The sequence below is a fragment of the Anomalospiza imberbis genome, chromosome 4 (assembly GCF_031753505.1).
Source record: "Anomalospiza imberbis isolate Cuckoo-Finch-1a 21T00152 chromosome 4, ASM3175350v1, whole genome shotgun sequence".
NCBI classification, from domain to species: domain Eukaryota; kingdom Metazoa; phylum Chordata; class Aves; order Passeriformes; family Viduidae; genus Anomalospiza; species Anomalospiza imberbis.
In genome coordinates, this window is record NC_089684.1 from 17,972,138 (window position 1) to 17,991,007 (window position 18,870).

Sequence of the window (18,870 nt, forward strand, 5' to 3'; positions counted from 1 at the left end):
TAGGCCAGAAATGGTAATATATCTGGAGAAAGTTAAATGTCCTTGAGCCTGGTATTGATGTTGTAGAGGTTCACCCTTTCTTATACATTAGGCACATCTTCACACTGCTTCCATCATTTAAGTCTTGTTTGTTATAGAAGTACATTCAGCTGTAAATTTAGAGCTGCTTTTTTTTTAACTTTACATAAGTGGAAAGAAATTTCCTGATACTTAAAAAATTCGTACAAGTGGATCAAATTTTGTGTTGGGGTCTTTAAAGGTGCTCATTTAGTTACTTTCTTTTGGGTTTGTTTGTTTCATGTTTTGTTGTTGCTCTTTGGTTTTGGGGAGTTCCTTATTTGTTAGTTTTTGTTCTGTACTAGATTTTGTGTTCTTTTTCTCTTCACAGCAACTTTGCAGCCCTCAGAATGTGAATTGCAGAGATCTGGAAGGCCGTCATTCAACACCACTGCACTTTGCTGCAGGATATAACCGTGTATCAGTGGTGGAGTATCTCTTGCACCATGGAGCAGATGTGCATGCCAAAGATAAAGGGTACATTTCATTCCTTGATATGTTTTGCTGTTCTCTATTAGTGTGAGACTTGTATCCCACCTATTCATTTTACTTCAAATTTCAGTGACCATGGTGTTTTTCTCTTGAAAATTTTTCTCTTTCCTCCTTGTTCTGCATTGTTCCTGTAGGGAGGTTTATAGACCATTACAGCATACTTGGCTTTCTGGAAAAGCCACGGCACTGTAATACATGATGCTTCTATTCCCCTTTTTGCCCATTTTGGAGACTTTGTTTTGTGTAAAAGCAGCCTTTAATTTGTTTTAGGTGATCTAAAATTAGTTTTGAATAAAATGAAGTAAAATACCAGGGTTGTCTCTGGGCATTTTTCTAATCATGTGTGCTTTTATTATTAAGTTAGTTATTTTTACAGTTAATACTCAGTTAAATGATATAAAGCATATACATCTTTTTCCATTAGTTGTGAAGCAGCATGATTATGTTCACTCTTTTACTCCCTATATTAGTTCACGGTGGGGATAATAAATTTCCAATACTGTATTTTCAGGCTTACCCTGGAAGAAGTGTTTGGGTATTTTTCTGTATCTGTCAGATGTACAGTACTTACTAATAACTGCACTTCAAACATATTATATAGTGTTATGTCTTTCTTAGATTTGCACTCAAATATCCAAACTCAGAACAACTAACTGTGAGTCTTGCAATTTAATTTTTGTATGTTATTAACAGCATTGAAGTTGCTTGTGGAAGCTGTAACATTGGAGCTTGCTAAGTATTTAAAAGTCTTGTGGATGACAACTAAAGGAGGATAATTAAGTTTTAATTGATTTTTTAATAGAGTAATAAAACCATGAAAACTGGAAAGACTGAAAGATAGCAATAATGTCTGGTGACAGTGGGAGTTTTATCTACTGATTGCATGTAGGATTTTAGTCTCTAGCTATTAATGCTTTCTCTTTGATTAGTGGCTTAGTACCCCTGCACAATGCCTGTTCTTATGGACACTACGAAGTAGCTGAACTCCTAGTGAGGCACGGTGCTTCTGTCAACGTGGCAGACCTGTGGAAATTCACTCCTCTGCATGAAGCAGCAGCAAAAGGAAAATATGAAATCTGCAAACTGCTTTTAAAAGTATGTGCTGAAGATCTCAGATGTCTTTAAATGCATATATATTTATTTTTTCTGAAGATTAATTAATGCAAAGTTAATTGCACTCAGTGAATTCTTTGTGGTATCTTTGAATCAGTTTTTATCTTGCAATTTTCACATGGTTTCTTGTGTAATATCATTGACTTAAAAAGAATCATAAGTACAAGTACTGTTTCCAGCACATGGATTAATACTGTTAGCCAAGCAGGACAAGACTCTGAAACCAGAAAAACCAGCTGAATTCATGTGAAAATGAGAACTCCCTACCTTGTCCTATCCATCCCTTTCTGAAATAGTTACTGCATTTAAGTAAATTCTGTTAATACTTATGCAAGTGTGTGTTACAGAGCAATAGCGGAAGGTAGGTCCTAAATGCTGTTTAGTATGAGAGAAATTTAAAACTGTTATGTTAATGTATAATTTATCAAGCTCCTGGAGGAAATGCATGTTAATATATTGTGGCATAAATATTCATTATACTTAGAGGAAGAACCTCTAAAAAGCATGAGGTAATGCAAAGATATTTCCAGTTAGAAACATGAGTTTGAGAAACTTCTTAACATAAGGTCACATCCTACCATGAGAGGATGAAAGGGGGTGCTAGAGTAGAGTTTCTTGACAATCTCATTTCCTCTTTCAGCATTGCCTACTTATGTCTCTCTGAAGCACAACATTTATAATAGGAGAAAGTCAGAATATGGATAGTCTTAAAATAATGAGGATCTACCCCAGCCACTTTTCATTTGCTGCTGCAAAGCCCCACTATTTCCCTCCTATATCATTAATTATTTCACTTGATTACCAAAACAGCAGTCAGAGAGAAAAGAATGATAGTTTGAAGCACATCTACAGCAGAAACCAGGAGATATTAAGAGATGTCTGTGGAGTTGGCATGGTGGTGGCCTAGAAGGAACACCCTAAAGGAGATGTTAGCTCAAGCTATAGGAACACCTGTAATCTCTCAAGCACAGTGTTGCATTATAAACACTGAAGATCTCTGTCCTTTTCTGGTCATTCCACGGGGAATTTACTTATATTTTGTCTTCAGAGGATCCTGAATGGACGTACAACAGGAAATAGAAAAGTGCTGAAATTTAGTTTTTTAAAATTCACTCTTTCACAAGATAAGAGCTAAATATGCCCTTAAGGTGACACAGATGTAAAGTCTCTGGGAGTCTGTGGATATGTGCTCACACTGCAGTTTACTCAGGGTTTCTCCTGCTGTGTCTGGCAGTGTTGTCAGTTCTGCTGAGTTGTGGATGTTGAGCTTGACCTCTCCTGACTTGCGCTCCTTCTCTCCTGATCTGCTTGAAGAAGGAAACAAAAATAAACAGGCATTTTGGAGACAATGTCTTTTTAATCACCCTTCTTTGAAAAGACCACCTTCATTTGTTTCTGTGCCTTGGAAGGGGTCTCAGAAGACACTGCTTCTTCATTTGGATATTTATTTTGGGATATATTTGAATAGTTCAATCTTGATGAGTTTCAAATTAAGGGAATTCAGGTCATGTCTTAGAGAAGTCACTGCAGATTAAAAAGCTTTGCATGAAGAGTGCTCTCTTACTAGAAGAACCATATATGTGGAAACTGGTTCTGTGTAATTAATACTCTGTCCTTTCTGCCCCTTGCTCTTCATCCTTTGCACCACGAGCATAGTTGTACTGCTTCCAAATACAAAGCAGTTAATTCCCTCTGTTCTCCCATTGCTGTTCTCTCATTCCCAGTCCAATGGGAAATGGCAGGGTAGACTTGCTGGCAGGAATTGGACCACTGTGATTGACTATTCTGAAGAGGTCAGCCAGAGAACTCTAGCACCAGCAGCTGCCTCTGCTTTATCTATCTTTGTTTTTTCCCACTGCTGCTGAGAGTGAATAGGGAAGGAGCTGTCCTCCCACAAAACTGAATGTGGACGTGACTCACACCATATGCTCTACATAGTTGTATGTTCCCCTTCTCATCCCCCAGTGCTCCAATACTGTGTTCTTATCACTGCCTGATCTACATGTTTTACCAGCACAGATACACTCCAGCAGTCATCCAACTCCATTTGTCCACCAAAATTTTTTTCACTTCTCCAAAGACCTGTAAACTGCTTAAGATGGTGCTGTTGACTACTGGAAAGTGTAGAGAAAAGTATTTTGCTAGTTCCCTTCTGAAACGAGTGCCTTTCGATATCAGGGTGACATTTAGCAAAACTCAGAGCCTGGTTTTGCTAGCTCAGAAGGTTGTGTTCAGGATATACCTCTGCCAGCCATTTGATTCCTGCCAGCTTTTGGGAGAAGAGGAGGACTGGCAGCAAGATCCTTGCAGTTGGCTTTCCTTTCATGTTGCTGTGACAGTAAGAAATAGCTATATGCAGGAAATGCTCCTGAACATATTTCAGCTGCAAGTAGAGCAGGTACAGTTCTTGCAAAGGGCTGCCATTCTTGCCTGTGGAATTGAGATTCACACAGCTGTGTTTCAGACTAGTGCTCTTAGGCCTCAGACTTCTGAATTTATTTTCTTGTGCCTACTAATCTATACAATTATTACTTCATTATGGTAGGTCTGCAAAATCCCATTTTATTTGGGATTTTGTCACAAAATAGTGACACATGTGCACTGCTCTGTGCGTGATTGTGACACTAGCATTCCATTTGCTCTTTGCAGCATGGAGCTGATCCAACCAAAAAGAACCGAGATGGGAACACTCCTTTAGATTTGGTGAAAGAAGGGGACACAGATATCCAGGACTTACTGCGAGGAGATGCTGCCTTGCTAGATGCTGCCAAGAAGGGGTGCCTGGCACGAGTGCAGAAGCTGTGCACTCAAGAAAATATCAATTGCAGAGACACCCAGGGAAGAAATTCAACACCATTGCATCTTGCAGGTGGGTAAAGTTGCCAGATTTTCAAGGCTTGTATATTTATGGTAGGTCTACAGATGTAATTTGCCAAAATCAGGATTGGTATAGGAAGCGTTTCACAGAGAATTGTCCTGTACAAAGAGTTAACTATGGCACCATATTTCAGGAGGTAATACAATTACTAGGGAAGAGGAACTTTTGCAGTTGAAAAATTGCCTTAGCTTTTCTGTCAAATACTTTTCTTTAGTTTAGCTGTCCTAATACCTAATTTCTTTTCCTGTGCTTTTTCTACAGCTGGTTACAACAATTTGGAAGTAGCTGAATACCTTCTTGAGCATGGTGCTGATGTTAATGCCCAGGACAAAGGAGGATTAATTCCCCTACACAATGCAGCATCCTATGGGGTAGGTGCAGGCAGTCTTGCCATGAGTAGAACAGCAAGTGACTCTTTGAAGTCATATCCAAAGCCAGTTATTTTGCAGCTGTTTTGCTGTGAACACAGTTCAGGTTTTGATGAAGTATTTGTTTGGCTAAGTTGCTGTTGTGAGTGCTATTTGCAGTCCTACACATTAAATAGGGCACAGATTCAGGTGTGCTGTAGCAGTTAAATGCTGCAGTTTGGGAAGATCACTACAATGTAGCTTTTATGCAGGCAAGCAGATGCACAGGGTTGAACAGTTTGGGGTGATACTCGAAACAGAAAAGACCTCAAGTTGTCTCTGAAAGACTTAGATGGAAAGAAGAGAAAAATACCAGGGGATCGTGTACAGATGATGACAGGGACGTGGAGGTGTGTTACAGCTGGTGTTTGGTAGGAATCTGTTGCTAGAGTTGAAGGACTACTGTGTTTGTAATGTGGTTGTCCTCCAGGGCAAGCCATCTGCTGCAGGGGTGCAGTGACATATTCAAACCATTTTAGATGCAGCAGGCCCCCTTTCCTCCATATAGGAGTAAGCATCTGTGTCCCAATTGCACAGATGCCTAATAGATTGCTTATAAGCAGTTGTTAGTCGTGGATTGGGTGAGAAAGAAGTATCTTGTAAATAATTATACAGAGACGGTGATTGAGAAGCTCCTACCACTGTGCTTACAGTCAGAGAGAATCATGAAGTACTGGGTTTGATGGTCTCATTATATGCTGTGTCTGTTACTTACCTGGCCCTGGCACAAGTACAGCAAAATCTGGAACAGGTGACCCTAACAGAACCATGATTGCTTTTGTTTGAGAGCAAATGAAATAAAAGGTGCAGTGTCCACCTTGTTTTTAAAAGAGCATCAGTGGAACTCAATCTATGCCATTTGTATTGGTTCTTTACATCACTCTAGGATCCCAGTGTCCCAAAGAGCAAAATGCCCCAAATCCTGATGAAAGATTAGAAAGCAGAACAGAATTCTTTTATGTTACAGAGTCTTGATACCAAGTATTATTGTTTATCTGCATCTGCCTTTAAACATTAATTCCCAGGATGTTTCTAAGATCTAGAGACAAATTATGTTGGAAAAACTGTGTTCGTTTCTTTGGTGTGATAAAACACGCATTTTACACAAAACCAAACCATTTTTTATTGGCATAGAGAAATGTCAGAGATTGCTTTTAGCCAATTATCATTTCTAAAAATCATAATGCCAATCTAACCTGATTGCCCTGCTTCTTCTAGGAAACGTTAAAAAAGCAGTGTTTGGTGCTTTTCCATCAGCTTATTTAGTTAAGAGTTGCTTCATACCTTTCCTGGCATCCCACACTTCTCTCTGAGCTGTCATCAGCCTGTTCAGATCTCTGTGATGGGAGGTAGAGAGGAGAGGAGTAGTGGTTTCACATTCATAGCTGGCAAGATTCACAGGCTCTGCCTTTTCCTCACAAAGTTTCTTCAGTTCTCCCACCCAGTACTTCATGCTGTATGTCCCTCAATAGGGCTTTCTGTGACAAAAAAATCACAGGAAGAGCAATTGCTTTAAAAGGTTGGCAGAGAGGAAAAATAAAGTTGGCAGTATTTTCAATCCACATTTGTTCAGAGACCAAGCTGTTTTATGAGAGCTGCAAAGAGTCACTTAATTGCCATTGAGGGGAAAAAGGAAATCCATTGGCAATTCTTTGTGCCTCTACTTAAAATTTCAGTGTTTCATGCTCCTACCCATTCATTTTGACTACCTGCTTTTTTTTCTTTGCTGTCTTGCACAAGAAAGATCTACTGGTTAGAGGCAGGCAAAATTTCATTTATCAGGTTTCTCTTATTTTGCTTGGGAGACTTCAAGGACGGTATATTGATGGAAACATGGGGTTATAAGTTCGTTACTTTTATAACCCATGTAAAACAGCTGTTCCTTGTGCCAGTCATAATATATTTTATCAATTACAGCTCTCAAAGTATGAGTGAAGATAGAACAGATCCGTGATGCCACAGATGAGTTCAAAGTCTTTCAAGAAAGAAAGTACAACAAAGACTTCTGTGTACACATGGGGGTGGCTCAGTAGCACAACACATTGATCTTCAGAGCTTCTAGTATTGTGTCACAAAAGTTGCAGCCCAGTAAATTCACCAGTTCAGATTTGTCCACAAATAATTTTTTATGCAGGGTTAAGTATTGTGTCTGCTTCTGCAGCTGGCACAAACTTCATGCTATGTACTTGGGGTAATTTGACAGAAATCTGCTTCTGTACCTGATCCCAATTCTTCTGTGCTGGTGAATGATCTGGTAGTGCACAGACACAGATGCCTGTGGGCTGCAGTATGAATCAGTATCTGGAGAAGTGTGCTGCTCCTGTGACACAGGAAGCAGAATGAGTTACAGGAAAGAGAAACCACAAGAGTCTCTAGGCACCGTTATCTCCAGCATAAAAAAGGAATGTATGTTTTACCAGTGTCATGTTGCTTAAGATGTTCTTGTGTTTTCCAGCATGTGGACATAGCAGCACTGTTGATCAAATATAATACATGTGTAAATGCAACAGATAAATGGGCATTCACACCTTTGCATGAAGCTGCACAAAAAGGAAGGACACAGCTCTGTGCTCTGCTGTTAGCTCATGGAGCAGATCCAACCATGAAGAACCAAGAGGGTCAGACACCACTAGACCTGGCAACAGTAAGTTCATGTTAGCCAGCCACAGGCTGCTCTGGAGGATGTACTCTGCATATTAAATTCATTTCTATGACTCTGTGGCATCAGCAGTCCTCAGCTTCCATTGTGCTGAGGTGGAGAGAGAAGGGCATCTCCTGAGTGCCTCTTTGTGGCTTTTTATCCATGGGACCAGGCATTTTCCTTTGGCTGAAATCTTAGCACAGCTTGTGATTTAAGGTTTGCTTCTTCTTAAGTATTCACTCCTGGGATCAATCTCCTCATTCCCAGAAATAAAACTCTCTGAAATGTCTCTGATGATGGTCAGTCTGTGTTCTGTTGGTGATTATTTCTTTGAACCTAGGAGGAGCACCAGATGGGCCTTTAGAGGAGTGGGAACTTTTGGTGAATTATTACACTTAGTGCCTCCATTTTGTCTCAGTTCCTTTTTTAAAAATTAACTCCAAAAGAATATTCCAAGGAATTAATTCTACCTCCAAAATTTGTAGGTGGCTATCAAACTTTTTCTAAAACTGACTTCTGTAAACTTGTAAATGGTTTAAAAGCCTAATAAGGTTATATGAGCATGTTTGCCCCAGCTTAAACAATCCTGATGGAATAGATAATGCAACCAAATTGGATGCTGTGTCTGGTCTCAGTGCAAGTATCTTTTAGGGTTATTGATTTATTTATGGAGAGTTCAAGAAATATCCTCCAGAGTAATCTGAGCTCTAGAAAACTTGCTTTGTGATGAAGGATATGAAAATTTTTTGATTTCTCTGGGGGAAAATAAGGGTGTCTTAATCATGTTCTATAAAAATTTTTAAGGAAGAAGTTCTTGAAGATGAGGGTGTTGCTTAATTTAGTCAATAAAGGCTAAATCCAGCTGTTAGCTAAGATTGTACTTCTCCTGAGTTCCTGTCCTTATTTTTTCTGTTCTAACCCAAGAGATGTGATTATAGCAAAGGCAGAGGTAGTCTTTCCATTGAAACCTTGTTCCAGTGCACCTGAAGTTGAGCCTGACAGAGAAATTAAGAAGTGGCATTTCCTGTCCTAGGTTCTGAAGGATTTCAAGTAACTTTGCTGAATTGTTCTCCCTGGCTTTAGCACTTATGAAGTCATTCCGCCAGAAAAAAATTAGATGTAGCTTCTTACATACCTTTAGAAATGGGGAGAACCTGATGTCTTGAGTGGTGAAACAAAATATTCTTGCAGCCGTGAATTCTCCTGTAACAGAAGCTGTCAGTTTTCTTTCTAATGGGAACCAGAACAATCAAATAAAACAATTAAAAATTATTTCCAGAGATCAGTGACTTGTGATAGTAGGAGCTCATTCTTTCTGTTTTTCAGGCTGATGATATCCGAGCTTTGCTGATAGATGCGATGCCTCCAGAAGCTTTGCCTACGTGCTTCAAGCCTCAAGCTACTGTTGTTAGTGCCTCTGTGATCTCGCCAGCATCCACACCGTCCTGCCTCTCTGCTGCCAGCAGCATAGATAACCTCACAGGGCCACTGGCAGAACTGGCTGTAGGAGGGGCATCAAATGCTGGCGATGGAGCAGCAGGAACTGACAGGAAGGAAGGAGAAGGTGCATTTGCTGCTGGACAAGTTTACATTGCCAGAAGTACAGTAGTTTAGTATCAAAATAGGCCTTGGTTTATCTGAAAAGCATTTCTGACTGGCCAGAAAATACTGTGCAGTTTGAACTGTTACCTGTGTTCTAAAGTGTCTGATAGTTGTTCACTGTTAACTATTCATCTGTGTTTGCTATCAGTCATTAGGTCTGACTACAAATGCAGATCTGATTAGGTGCCCAGATGTTCATTGACTTTATAAAGAAAATCCAATGAGAATTATTTTGATGAAAGAGTTATGATTGTGATGGCTGGGGATTTTGCCAAGGCTTTTTAAACCCTTTGATTAGTATCTGGATTCCATGCTTTAGGTCAGAATCTAAAGGGGTCACATAGCAAAAATATACACACCCCTCTTTTCCTTCTCTTTGCAGTACAAGCCTGTATTTGTCACAGATGGTTTGTGCTTTTAGTAGTTGATTCTGAAGAGAGAACTGTGATGAGCTTTGCACAGAGCTTTGACACAATGGAAGTAGATTGTTTATTACAGCTATAGACAAATTGATTGTAAAAAGAATCAGAGTTTGGAATTGTAAGAGAATCAGTGGTATTGCTTGATTTTTTTTTTAAGGTGGTTGGTTCGGTTTTCGTTACTTCAGATATATAGGATGTAAAGGCTTGTTTCTTCTCTTACAGTTTCTGGTCTTGACATGAACATTACCCAGTTCCTAAAAAGCCTGGGTCTTGAACACCTTCGGGACATCTTTGAGACAGAACAGGTAAGTGGCAAGCCTCATCTCTATTTCTGTGTTTAGGAGATAAACTAACGTAATAAATTCAAGTGACATTTTCATTTCCTAATTGAAAAGGGAAGGAAAAAACCCACACTTCACATCTACAGAAGAACATGTGTGTTCAAATTTTCTTTCAGTTTTCTGCAAATGAATTGCTAGATACAATATGATGAAGTTGCAAAACCTATGAAAATATCTTTTCTTGTTGGATTCAGGCGTCAAGTAGCTTTCACTTACACATATGCTGTGACTGCCAATTTGGCTTGTATTCTGAGAGTTATTTTGAACCTTGTGAACTTTGAACATGATGACTATAACAAAATTAGGTTCAAATGGCACCTGTGTTTGTCCTTCAGCAGTCTTGACAGCCAAACAAGCCTTTCACCACCTGTAGTGCTACATGTGATACTTTGGTTAGATCTAGGAAACCCTCCACTTTGACTATATGCTGAAATAAAAAGATAGCATGGGAGTAGTCACACTACAGAATGCAGAAGCTACAGTTCCAATTAGGTTAGTACCATAGCATTAACTGGGTTTTGTTGGGCTAACTTTCAAATGTCATTGAGAAATGGGGGAACAACACCTGCAGATTTATCAATAATTCACAGTATAGGAAAAGGGTATAACTAATGTAAGTTTCTCAAGCTTACATTACGTTTTACAGCAGAAGTACCTGTAATGTATTTGTAGGTTCCTTTTATGTTCCGTTTCTTAAATTTAACATGTTGCAGTTAAATAGATCTGTTTACATGACCGAGATTGGATGTACATGTGGAAGTGAAAGGTACAGGTGCAAGAGACTGGATTTGATGATTATTTTTTCCTCTGGCCTCTGCTGCTAATCTTTTATTGAGGAATCAGGAGACAGAGGTTTGAAATGTAATGTGTTTTTTTACAGTTCCAGCTGTTTCTATAAAATGTTCAAAGACAAAATACCATAGAACTTTTTCCCTTCTGATATATGAAGCATAAGCTCTTCCCTTTAATTTGGGACTCCTGTTCAGAAGGAAACCAACCTCAAATCGAGCTATATGCTTCTCAGGTTTTCTTATTATTTTTCACACATTTCTGTTGCCTAGCTGATCTTGTTCTACTTTTGCTTCCTTAACTCCTAACCTGTTAAGATCTTCCCCTGCTAATAAGATTTAACAATGCAAATCGGATTCAATATATTCATCATTTTGTAATCACCTAGCTCTTCTTGTAAATTTCTTTGTAGAAAAAACAAGCTCATCTTCTTTAAGCTTATTATTTTAAGCTGGTTTTTCCAAGCACTACCTTCACATGCACTTTTTCACCTTGGCTTGTTATCAGTAAGCTTGTAGAATATTAATTTCTGCTTGTGTAATGAAAGTAATGAATTGTACAATGCTGTGAAACGTTGAATGCTTCAAGAGCACTCTCATATTTGTGCCAGCATTTCAGTGCATCCCCCTTCTACCTAAGTAAAAATGTTTGTGAGAACCTTCTTCGAGAACCAGCTCTTGTTAATTGGTGTGAAAGAACTGAAAGTTTTGCACAGCTTCAGGCTGTAGCAGCTGGATATGGCCCTGTGATAGGGAGAGGTTTGCCAGAAGGTGGCAGCAAGTAGAAGTGAAGCAAAACATTATCTACCTTTATGCTCTTGGTTGCAACATGAATACTTTCCAATTTCTGAATTGATAGGTCTCCAGCCTTGAAAGTCAGGCCAGGTTTGACAAGTGATTTTTTGTGATCTTTCACCTTTCCAGATAACCCTGGATGTATTGGCTGACATGGGGCATGAGGAACTTAAGGAAATTGGGATCAATGCGTATGGACATCGCCACAAATTAATAAAGGGTGTGGAGAGACTTCTAGGAGGTCAGCAAGGTAAATATGACACTTTTACTGGCTAGTCTAAGTGTAGCACACAACAGGCTCCCATAAGTCACTTTCTCTAAATGTAGGCATTGTCACCAGACTTGAAAGAATCTGAATGTCAGGAAAGTGTATTTGCTGCAGACATGGTGGCTGAGTGGGTTCTGATAGCTGAAGAATTTATTAAGGAGATACCAGACAAAGTGATCACTTGCTTTTTCAGAGAATGGATACCCCTGAGGCCCCCTGTTCCCATGTCTCAGGACTCTATTTCACCCAGAGAGGAGCTTTTGGATTGATTTGCCCTCTGTATCTACCCACAGGCTAGTTATATCCTGAAGGATAGGCCTGATAGGGTTTTAGCTGCCCCTTGCTTCTGAGATGTTTCTATGGAAAGAGGAAGCAATAAAGGGCAATTACATCCCACATGCATTTTTCTTCTCTCTTTTAAAGCCTCTGTTTTAAAAGCTAAAAGTGCTAAAGAAAGCACTTTTATCTTTTTGAGGTTGTGCTTATGCCTAGTGTTTATTTGGCATTTCCTCTACCGGGGTTGTTTAAGAACAATAATGGTGATGGATACAAATAGAGATGGTATTGGTTTTTCCTGTTGATTTTTGCTCCTTGTCATTCCTTCTCTTTGCAGGTACCAATCCTTATTTGACTTTCCACTGTGTGAGTCAGGGAACCATTCTCCTTGACCTTGCTCCTGATGATAAGGAGTATCAGTCCGTAGAAGAGGAGGTAATCCAAGTCCCTTTCTTAATGCTTCAGGGGCCGTATATTTTTCTTTCCACTGATAACCTGTTAGAGCTGAAGTGTGCAATACGTGTTGAAAGTGCTAAAATAGGTTTTGGTGTATGAATTGCATAGATCTGATATGAAGTTCAGGGTTCTTCATTTGTCCTCTCATATAGAACAATGATAGAAATTATTTTGCTATGTCCTGCCAATTTTTTTAATACGTGGTCTCTGCTCACTACGTGTTATTCCAGTTTTATTTTGTTTGCTACAGCCTGAAGGTGTCCAGTTTGTTGTTGTGTTTTGGATCTTGTCTTGGATATAGTCTCGTAGGGAGGGTTTGCACAGCTTTCTGTAGATAGGTGGACCTGTGAAAAATAAAAGCTGTGTGTGAAACCAAGGCATCAAGGCTGTGCACTTCTCTAAGCATTTTCAGTGAACCAGCTTGTTTTCTCTTGTCTCGGGCTTAGTTAATCTGTAACCCAGATAAACAGCTCTTGGATAATTGAGAATTGACTGTAATTTTGCCTCCCACACACACACACATGCTCTTTTATTTAAGTAAACTACAGGCACATACCATTTTGAAAGCAAAAATCATAACAGAAAAAAGACTTCCTGAAGAAACTCCATTTTACTGTGCATTTGCTATTTGTGTCATGTTCCTACACTATAGCACAGAAGTGTTTGGAGTAGTTTAAAAAGTCTAGATAATCAGGATTGCTGCCAGCTTAGATGGGTGTATTTTTATTAGTAACTTCATAAAGTGGAGTTTGTGCAGATCTTTTTTATAAACTTTTCTGAAAGAAACGGTCACTTGTCTGCCATAGTAAATTGGAATATTTATTTGAACCATTACAAAATATTGTTGCTGTAGCTATAAATACTTGTCTAAAAGACAAAATGAAACTATTTCTGAGGGAATGAGAAATGCTCTGCTAATGACATAGGAGAATTTACAGTGCAGGTATTTCCCTAATACCAAGAAATGCAAACTAAACTTATTAAAATCACATTTGTTATTACTATGAAGTGATCTTTTTGTATGTTAATTTTCAACGATATTTTTTTTCCAATTTAAAGAAGGTTTTCTAGTTGTATATCATTTTGATAGCAAGTACCATTATTCTCTTTTTTTCTGATGTGGATTTTTATTACAAGATTGGGTAATTGCATCATCCAACTTCCCTGTTATGGAACAGTATGTATTTGCTGCTTGAGAAATTAGGGTATACCTCAATTTAAAATAGAGATTTTTTTTTTTATTTACACCTTTTAATTCATTTTCCATCAAGATTGTCTGTTGTTGCCAGTGATACACTGACCCACGTTGCATGGATACTTTGCTTTGCTAGAAAGGTTTATGTGCTGAACATTCAATTTTGGTTTTTTATGTAGATGCAAAGTACAATCCGGGAGCATCGGGATGGTGGAAATGCTGGTGGGATCTTCAACAGATACAATGTCATCAGGGTAAGTTTCAAAACCTCTCAGTTCTATGTGGTAAAGTATGTTAGTAGTTACACCAGCAGGCAGAATCAGTTTAATGGTTTGCCCTTTTATATTTAAAGTTCTTTTTTGAAGTGATATTCAGGAATAGAGTTAACGCAAGTGCTAAAATGAATGCGTGTTCTGCACAGGGTATGAGGAAAAGTGTCCACTTGGGCTCCTACAGGAGTCTGAAGGATTGATGTTGAAGACAGAGGTGATGAAGAACCTGATTGAATTTCAGAGGCCTATAAAATCTGTGTTTGACCCTTGCAACACAGATTTATCTTTTTTTCTCAGTGTAGTCTTTTCTCGTAGTTTTAAAGGAGATTTGGTCTATGTGTGTGAAAGGATGAACATGATTTCTAGTAAGAAGTTTCTATCTCCCTATACAACTTTCCAGCTCGTCACCACCTCCTTTGCCCTTGCCAGCTAGAAGAATGCATTTTCCAAGCCATGCTGTTCCAGAAAATAGTGGTGTCTTTCTGAGAGAAAGTATACTTTCTGGTTTCTTTTTCTGGAGAGAATGAAATAGAGGGAATCAGAACAGAACTTGGTTTCTGAGCTTCAGCAAACCTACCAGTGCTGCCTATCTCTTTGAGAAGTAAGCCTGTGCAGAGCCTTTGCAACTTGATCCAATAGATCATGCATCCTGAAGTAAACTCTTCTTCCATCCTACTCCCAGCCAGTGGTGAAGTCCTTTACAGAAACCACAGTGGTATTAGAGCATGTGGCTGAAATGATATAGATAGATTAAACAGCACATCTCATTATTTTTAATGAAAAGAACCAAAAGTTAGTTCTTTTCATACAAAAAAAAAGTTATATGAAAAGTTCTTTTCATATAAAATAAGCCTAAACTAGACAGCAAGTTTCAAAGAGCTAGACAAGATCAGTCAGCAGAGCTCAAAGCAGAGTGGGAAGGAGTTTCAGACAGTTTGTAATTCTTTGTGGTATTGAAGGCCCTGTGAGAAGAAGCCTGAAAGTTGTCCTTAAACCTGAAGACTTCGGCTGCAGTTTCACAGTAGTTTCAACTATTTGTAAGTGTGGGCTACGGAGCTGTTGGAGAGACTTCAGCCTTGTGTGCAGGACAGCCATGGGGTTTCTTCATAGTATTCACATGTCTTCCTGTCAGTTTCCCAGTCAAATTAATGTGAACTCCATGAAACTAGATTTCATTTCAATTGCAATTCAAATACGTGTGAGAGATTGAAATGTTATGGTAACAGCATGGTTGGATCTGTTGTTCTGCTGCAGATTCAAAAGGTAGTGAACAAGAAGTTGCGGGAGAGATTTTGTCACAGACAGAAGGAGGTCTCAGAGGAGAATCATAATCATCACAATGAGCGCATGTTGTTTCACGGTAAGGAAGTAGTGTCTCTTTGTATGTATTGGTATTTAACAGAAAAACCCCAAACCTTTTGAAGACCCACAGGCAATGTTATTGTTGCTGTGTCACCATCCTGTGGAAGTAATTGTATTTCTACACTAGAAATGCAGGGGGTGCACTGGGGATATGGGGTTGGTGGAGTTACTCTGTGTGGTTACTGCAATCCAAAAAGCTACTCTAGATAAGAAATACTTTTATTATGTTTCAGATTTTTAAGAAAGAGGAAGGTTTTTTGCTTAGCTGTATCTTAGTCATTTCCAGTGAAGCTGCTGGGATGATGTTACATTGCTGTGAGAAAGACATGGTGTCTTCTAAATGAGGGGAGCAGCACACAATAAAAGTGTTTAACTCTGGTGCTTCGGGCAAGCATCGGGGAAAGGAATCAAAACCAACCATGAGTTTCAGCAAGATTTCTCTAGAAATGCCTGCAAATGACAGTTGCCTGAAGGTCCTTCTGTCCTAGATTCTTCTGTGGATTCTGTATAGGAAATCGATTTTGGGTATGATTGTCCTGACACCTTGTCCCACCTTAACCAGTGCTGACTCCTGGAGAGGGTGTGCATTGACAAGATAAATTGCACTGAAATCTGGGTTGGGGGAAAGCCATTTAATGAGATCTGTGAAATGAGTAAGAAATGAGTCACACGTGGGATTTTGGTATATAACGATAAATCCCACACATCACTGCATCCTGCTGGGTATCGCCCCCTTCCAGCTGACTGAGCACACTTTCTGGTATTTAATGGTCTATTTGAGGCAGATAAACACCTCTTGACATTGAGTCTTGTATTAGTATACAACTTAACCAGTATGTGTCTTTTTGTGTCACTGTTCTAGGGTCTCCTTTTATTAATGCTATCATTCACAAAGGATTTGATGAAAGGCATGCATACATTGGAGGAATGTTTGGAGCTGGAATTTACTTTGCTGAGAACTCCTCAAAAAGCAACCAATATGTGTACGGAATAGGGGGAGGAACTGGCTGTCCCACACACAAAGACAGGTCCTGTTACATCTGCCACAGGTAGGAATCCAGCAGAGTTCCCCACACATAATTCTGGCTGTCCTGGTTTTTATGATCCTGGCACAGGGTGACATGCAGGCAAAGAATGGCCACTTGAGCTTGGTCATGGCAGGAAAAATGCAGTTTTCTGTTTTGAAGGTTGAACAAAAATGAATATAAATGCAGCAGGTCCCACAGGAAGGTCAAAAATTACATCTAAGTGTGCAGTGAGTATAAATCAAAGTGAGCTGTGGCTCAGGAAAGAGGCTTGAAACAGCAAGTTTGAAAATGAAGAGTCAGGAGAAAATAGCAATTAAACTCCAGGCACTCTCAGGACAAAACTGCAGTACAAAGTGGTGGTCAGCAGTACAGCGTGGTACTGTGGATCAGATAATTTTGGAGGTAGATAATTTTGGAACAGGACTTAGTCACAGCTTTGTTTTGTCCTGGAGTAGACCAGTGTGTTTCTCACACTCTGACATCTGTCCATTCCCTGCTGGTAGGAACACAGAGAGTTTCAGCTTCTTTCAACAGCTTTCTACAAAATGAACTAGAACAGGCTTCTATGTCAGGGCTAAACAAACTGTGTGTTTTCTGTGTGTCATGAAAGATATTTGTGACAGCTTTTATACAGCCTTAGAACTCGTTTCTTAAAGTGTTTCTCTAAAAAGCTGAGAGAAATTAATTGTAATGAAATCAACTCAAAAGACTGAAGTCCTCCCGGAAGTCTACAACTCCTAGTAAGATATTTGAAAATGATGCTCTCTTTTTTCGTTTTAGGCAAATGCTCTTCTGTAGAGTGACCCTTGGCAAATCCTTTCTGCAGTTCAGCACAATGAAGATGGCTCACGCCCCTCCTGGGCACCATTCTGTTATCGGCAGGCCAAGCGTGAATGGACTTGCTTACGCCGAGTATGTTATCTACAGGGGGGAACAGGTAGGTGCTTTAGTAGGGACTGGCTTTATACAAGGACAGAGCTTGGAGCTGGACGTGGGGTGTGGCTGCTTTCCAGACCAAGTGTGCTGTGATAACGCTGCTGATTAGGTTGTTAGGTTTTCTTTCATTTAAATGGGGAAATAAACAGTGAACTGTATCTAGACAGCAAATGCTACTCCTATCCACTGATCTGCTCTAATTTATACCATGCAGAATTGCCTAATTTCCCCTGTGCAGCACTGATGGAGTCTATTAAGAATTGTAGCTTCTCTCAGTAAGCTGTCTTTCTCCCATTGCGTTTTAGTGACATTACTGCAGTATCAAGGTCACATGCATTTTTGGGGCTCTAGTACATCTTGAGGATTCTGGACTTTTTACCTGTAGATTTCCAGCAGTGACAGAGACTACTCTTAAATGGCAGCTGGAGTAGCACAGGAGTCTTCAAAAGTTGATTTTTAATCTGAATAACTCAGCTAGACCTTGACTCTATAAAGGTGTTTTGCTTACTGCCATGGATGGCTCTCAGATCACCTGATCAAACTGAATAACCACAAATTTGTGGGGCCTGATGACAAACATCCCTGGTCCTGAGGGAGCTGGCTGATGGTGTTGCCAAGCCACTCTCCATCATACCCTCAGATTATCTCGGGTGGTTGGAACATGCTGCTAATAATACCAAGATCATGGCCATTCACTGTATGGGCCATTCACTTACGAGTTGGACTTGGTAGTGTCCTTGCAGGTCCTTTCTAACTCAGAATGTTCTGTAGTTCTGTGATGCTTGAAAAGTCATGGCAGTCAGGCAAGGACCCCAGTGAATGGAAAAAGGAGACATCACTCAGATTTTTTAAAAAGGGAGAAAAGTAGACATAAGGGAACTACAGATAGGTGACCCTCACATCTGTGTCTGGGAATATCATGGAAAAGATCCTCATGGAAGGCACATACCAGACGACCAGGAAGTGATTCAAGACAGCCAGCACAGCTTCAGTAAGCACAGATTGTGCCTGACCAGTCAGGTGACCTTCTATGACAGAGTGACAATGATGGTCCTACAAAGCCTTCTCTTTTTTGATCAAATAAGCCCATCTCTCTCTCAGCATCTTCTTTATCCTGTGCTCTCTGCCCCTGACTCTGTTATTGGTCCTTTGCTGAACTTGGCTCCAGCTTGTTGGCATCTTTCTTGTATTGGAGAACCTAAAAGTTTTGTGGTTTTCTAGATGTGGTTGAGGGAGTACTGAATAAACAGCAGTCGCTGCTGCACCTGGTGATTTACCAAAGGATGGTAATTTATCACAGGATGCTTGCAGCCTTTATTGCTGCCAGGACACACTATTGATTCTGCTTTAGCTTGCTGTCACCCAAGGACCCCATCATCTTTTCAGATGAGTTGCTTCCCATCCTGCAGTGTTACAAGGAATTCATCTCAGGTGCCTTTGCCCTTGCTGGACTACATGAGGCTTCTGTAGGCCCAATCTCCTCTCATCTGTCGATGTTCCTCTGACTGGGGCCCTGCCCTCCATCTAGTCTAGCTTTGTTC

General features: G+C 39.8%; 1 protein-coding gene across 2 annotated transcripts in view; it reads left to right on the plus strand.

Moving 5' to 3' along the window:
• Positions 1 to 18,870, plus strand: part of TNKS (tankyrase) — a 127,942-nt gene that overhangs the window by 103,150 nt on the left and 5,922 nt on the right. The window contains exons 14-26 of one of the 2 annotated variants that reach the window (XM_068187316.1): positions 389 to 534; positions 1,479 to 1,644; positions 4,312 to 4,531; positions 4,802 to 4,911; positions 7,403 to 7,591; positions 8,915 to 9,188; positions 9,835 to 9,917; positions 11,666 to 11,786; positions 12,418 to 12,515; positions 13,911 to 13,985; positions 15,258 to 15,363; positions 16,228 to 16,414; positions 17,174 to 17,330. In XM_068187316.1, coding sequence (XP_068043417.1) covers positions 389 to 534; positions 1,479 to 1,644; positions 4,312 to 4,531; positions 4,802 to 4,911; positions 7,403 to 7,591; positions 8,915 to 9,188; positions 9,835 to 9,917; positions 11,666 to 11,786; positions 12,418 to 12,515; positions 13,911 to 13,985; positions 15,258 to 15,363; positions 16,228 to 16,414; positions 17,174 to 17,330 — 1,932 coding nt within the window. The remainder of the gene's footprint in view (positions 1 to 388; positions 535 to 1,478; positions 1,645 to 4,311; positions 4,532 to 4,801; positions 4,912 to 7,402; positions 7,592 to 8,914; positions 9,189 to 9,834; positions 9,918 to 11,665; positions 11,787 to 12,417; positions 12,516 to 13,910; positions 13,986 to 15,257; positions 15,364 to 16,227; positions 16,415 to 17,173; positions 17,331 to 18,870) is intronic. The other variant, XM_068187317.1, reaches the window with a different exon arrangement.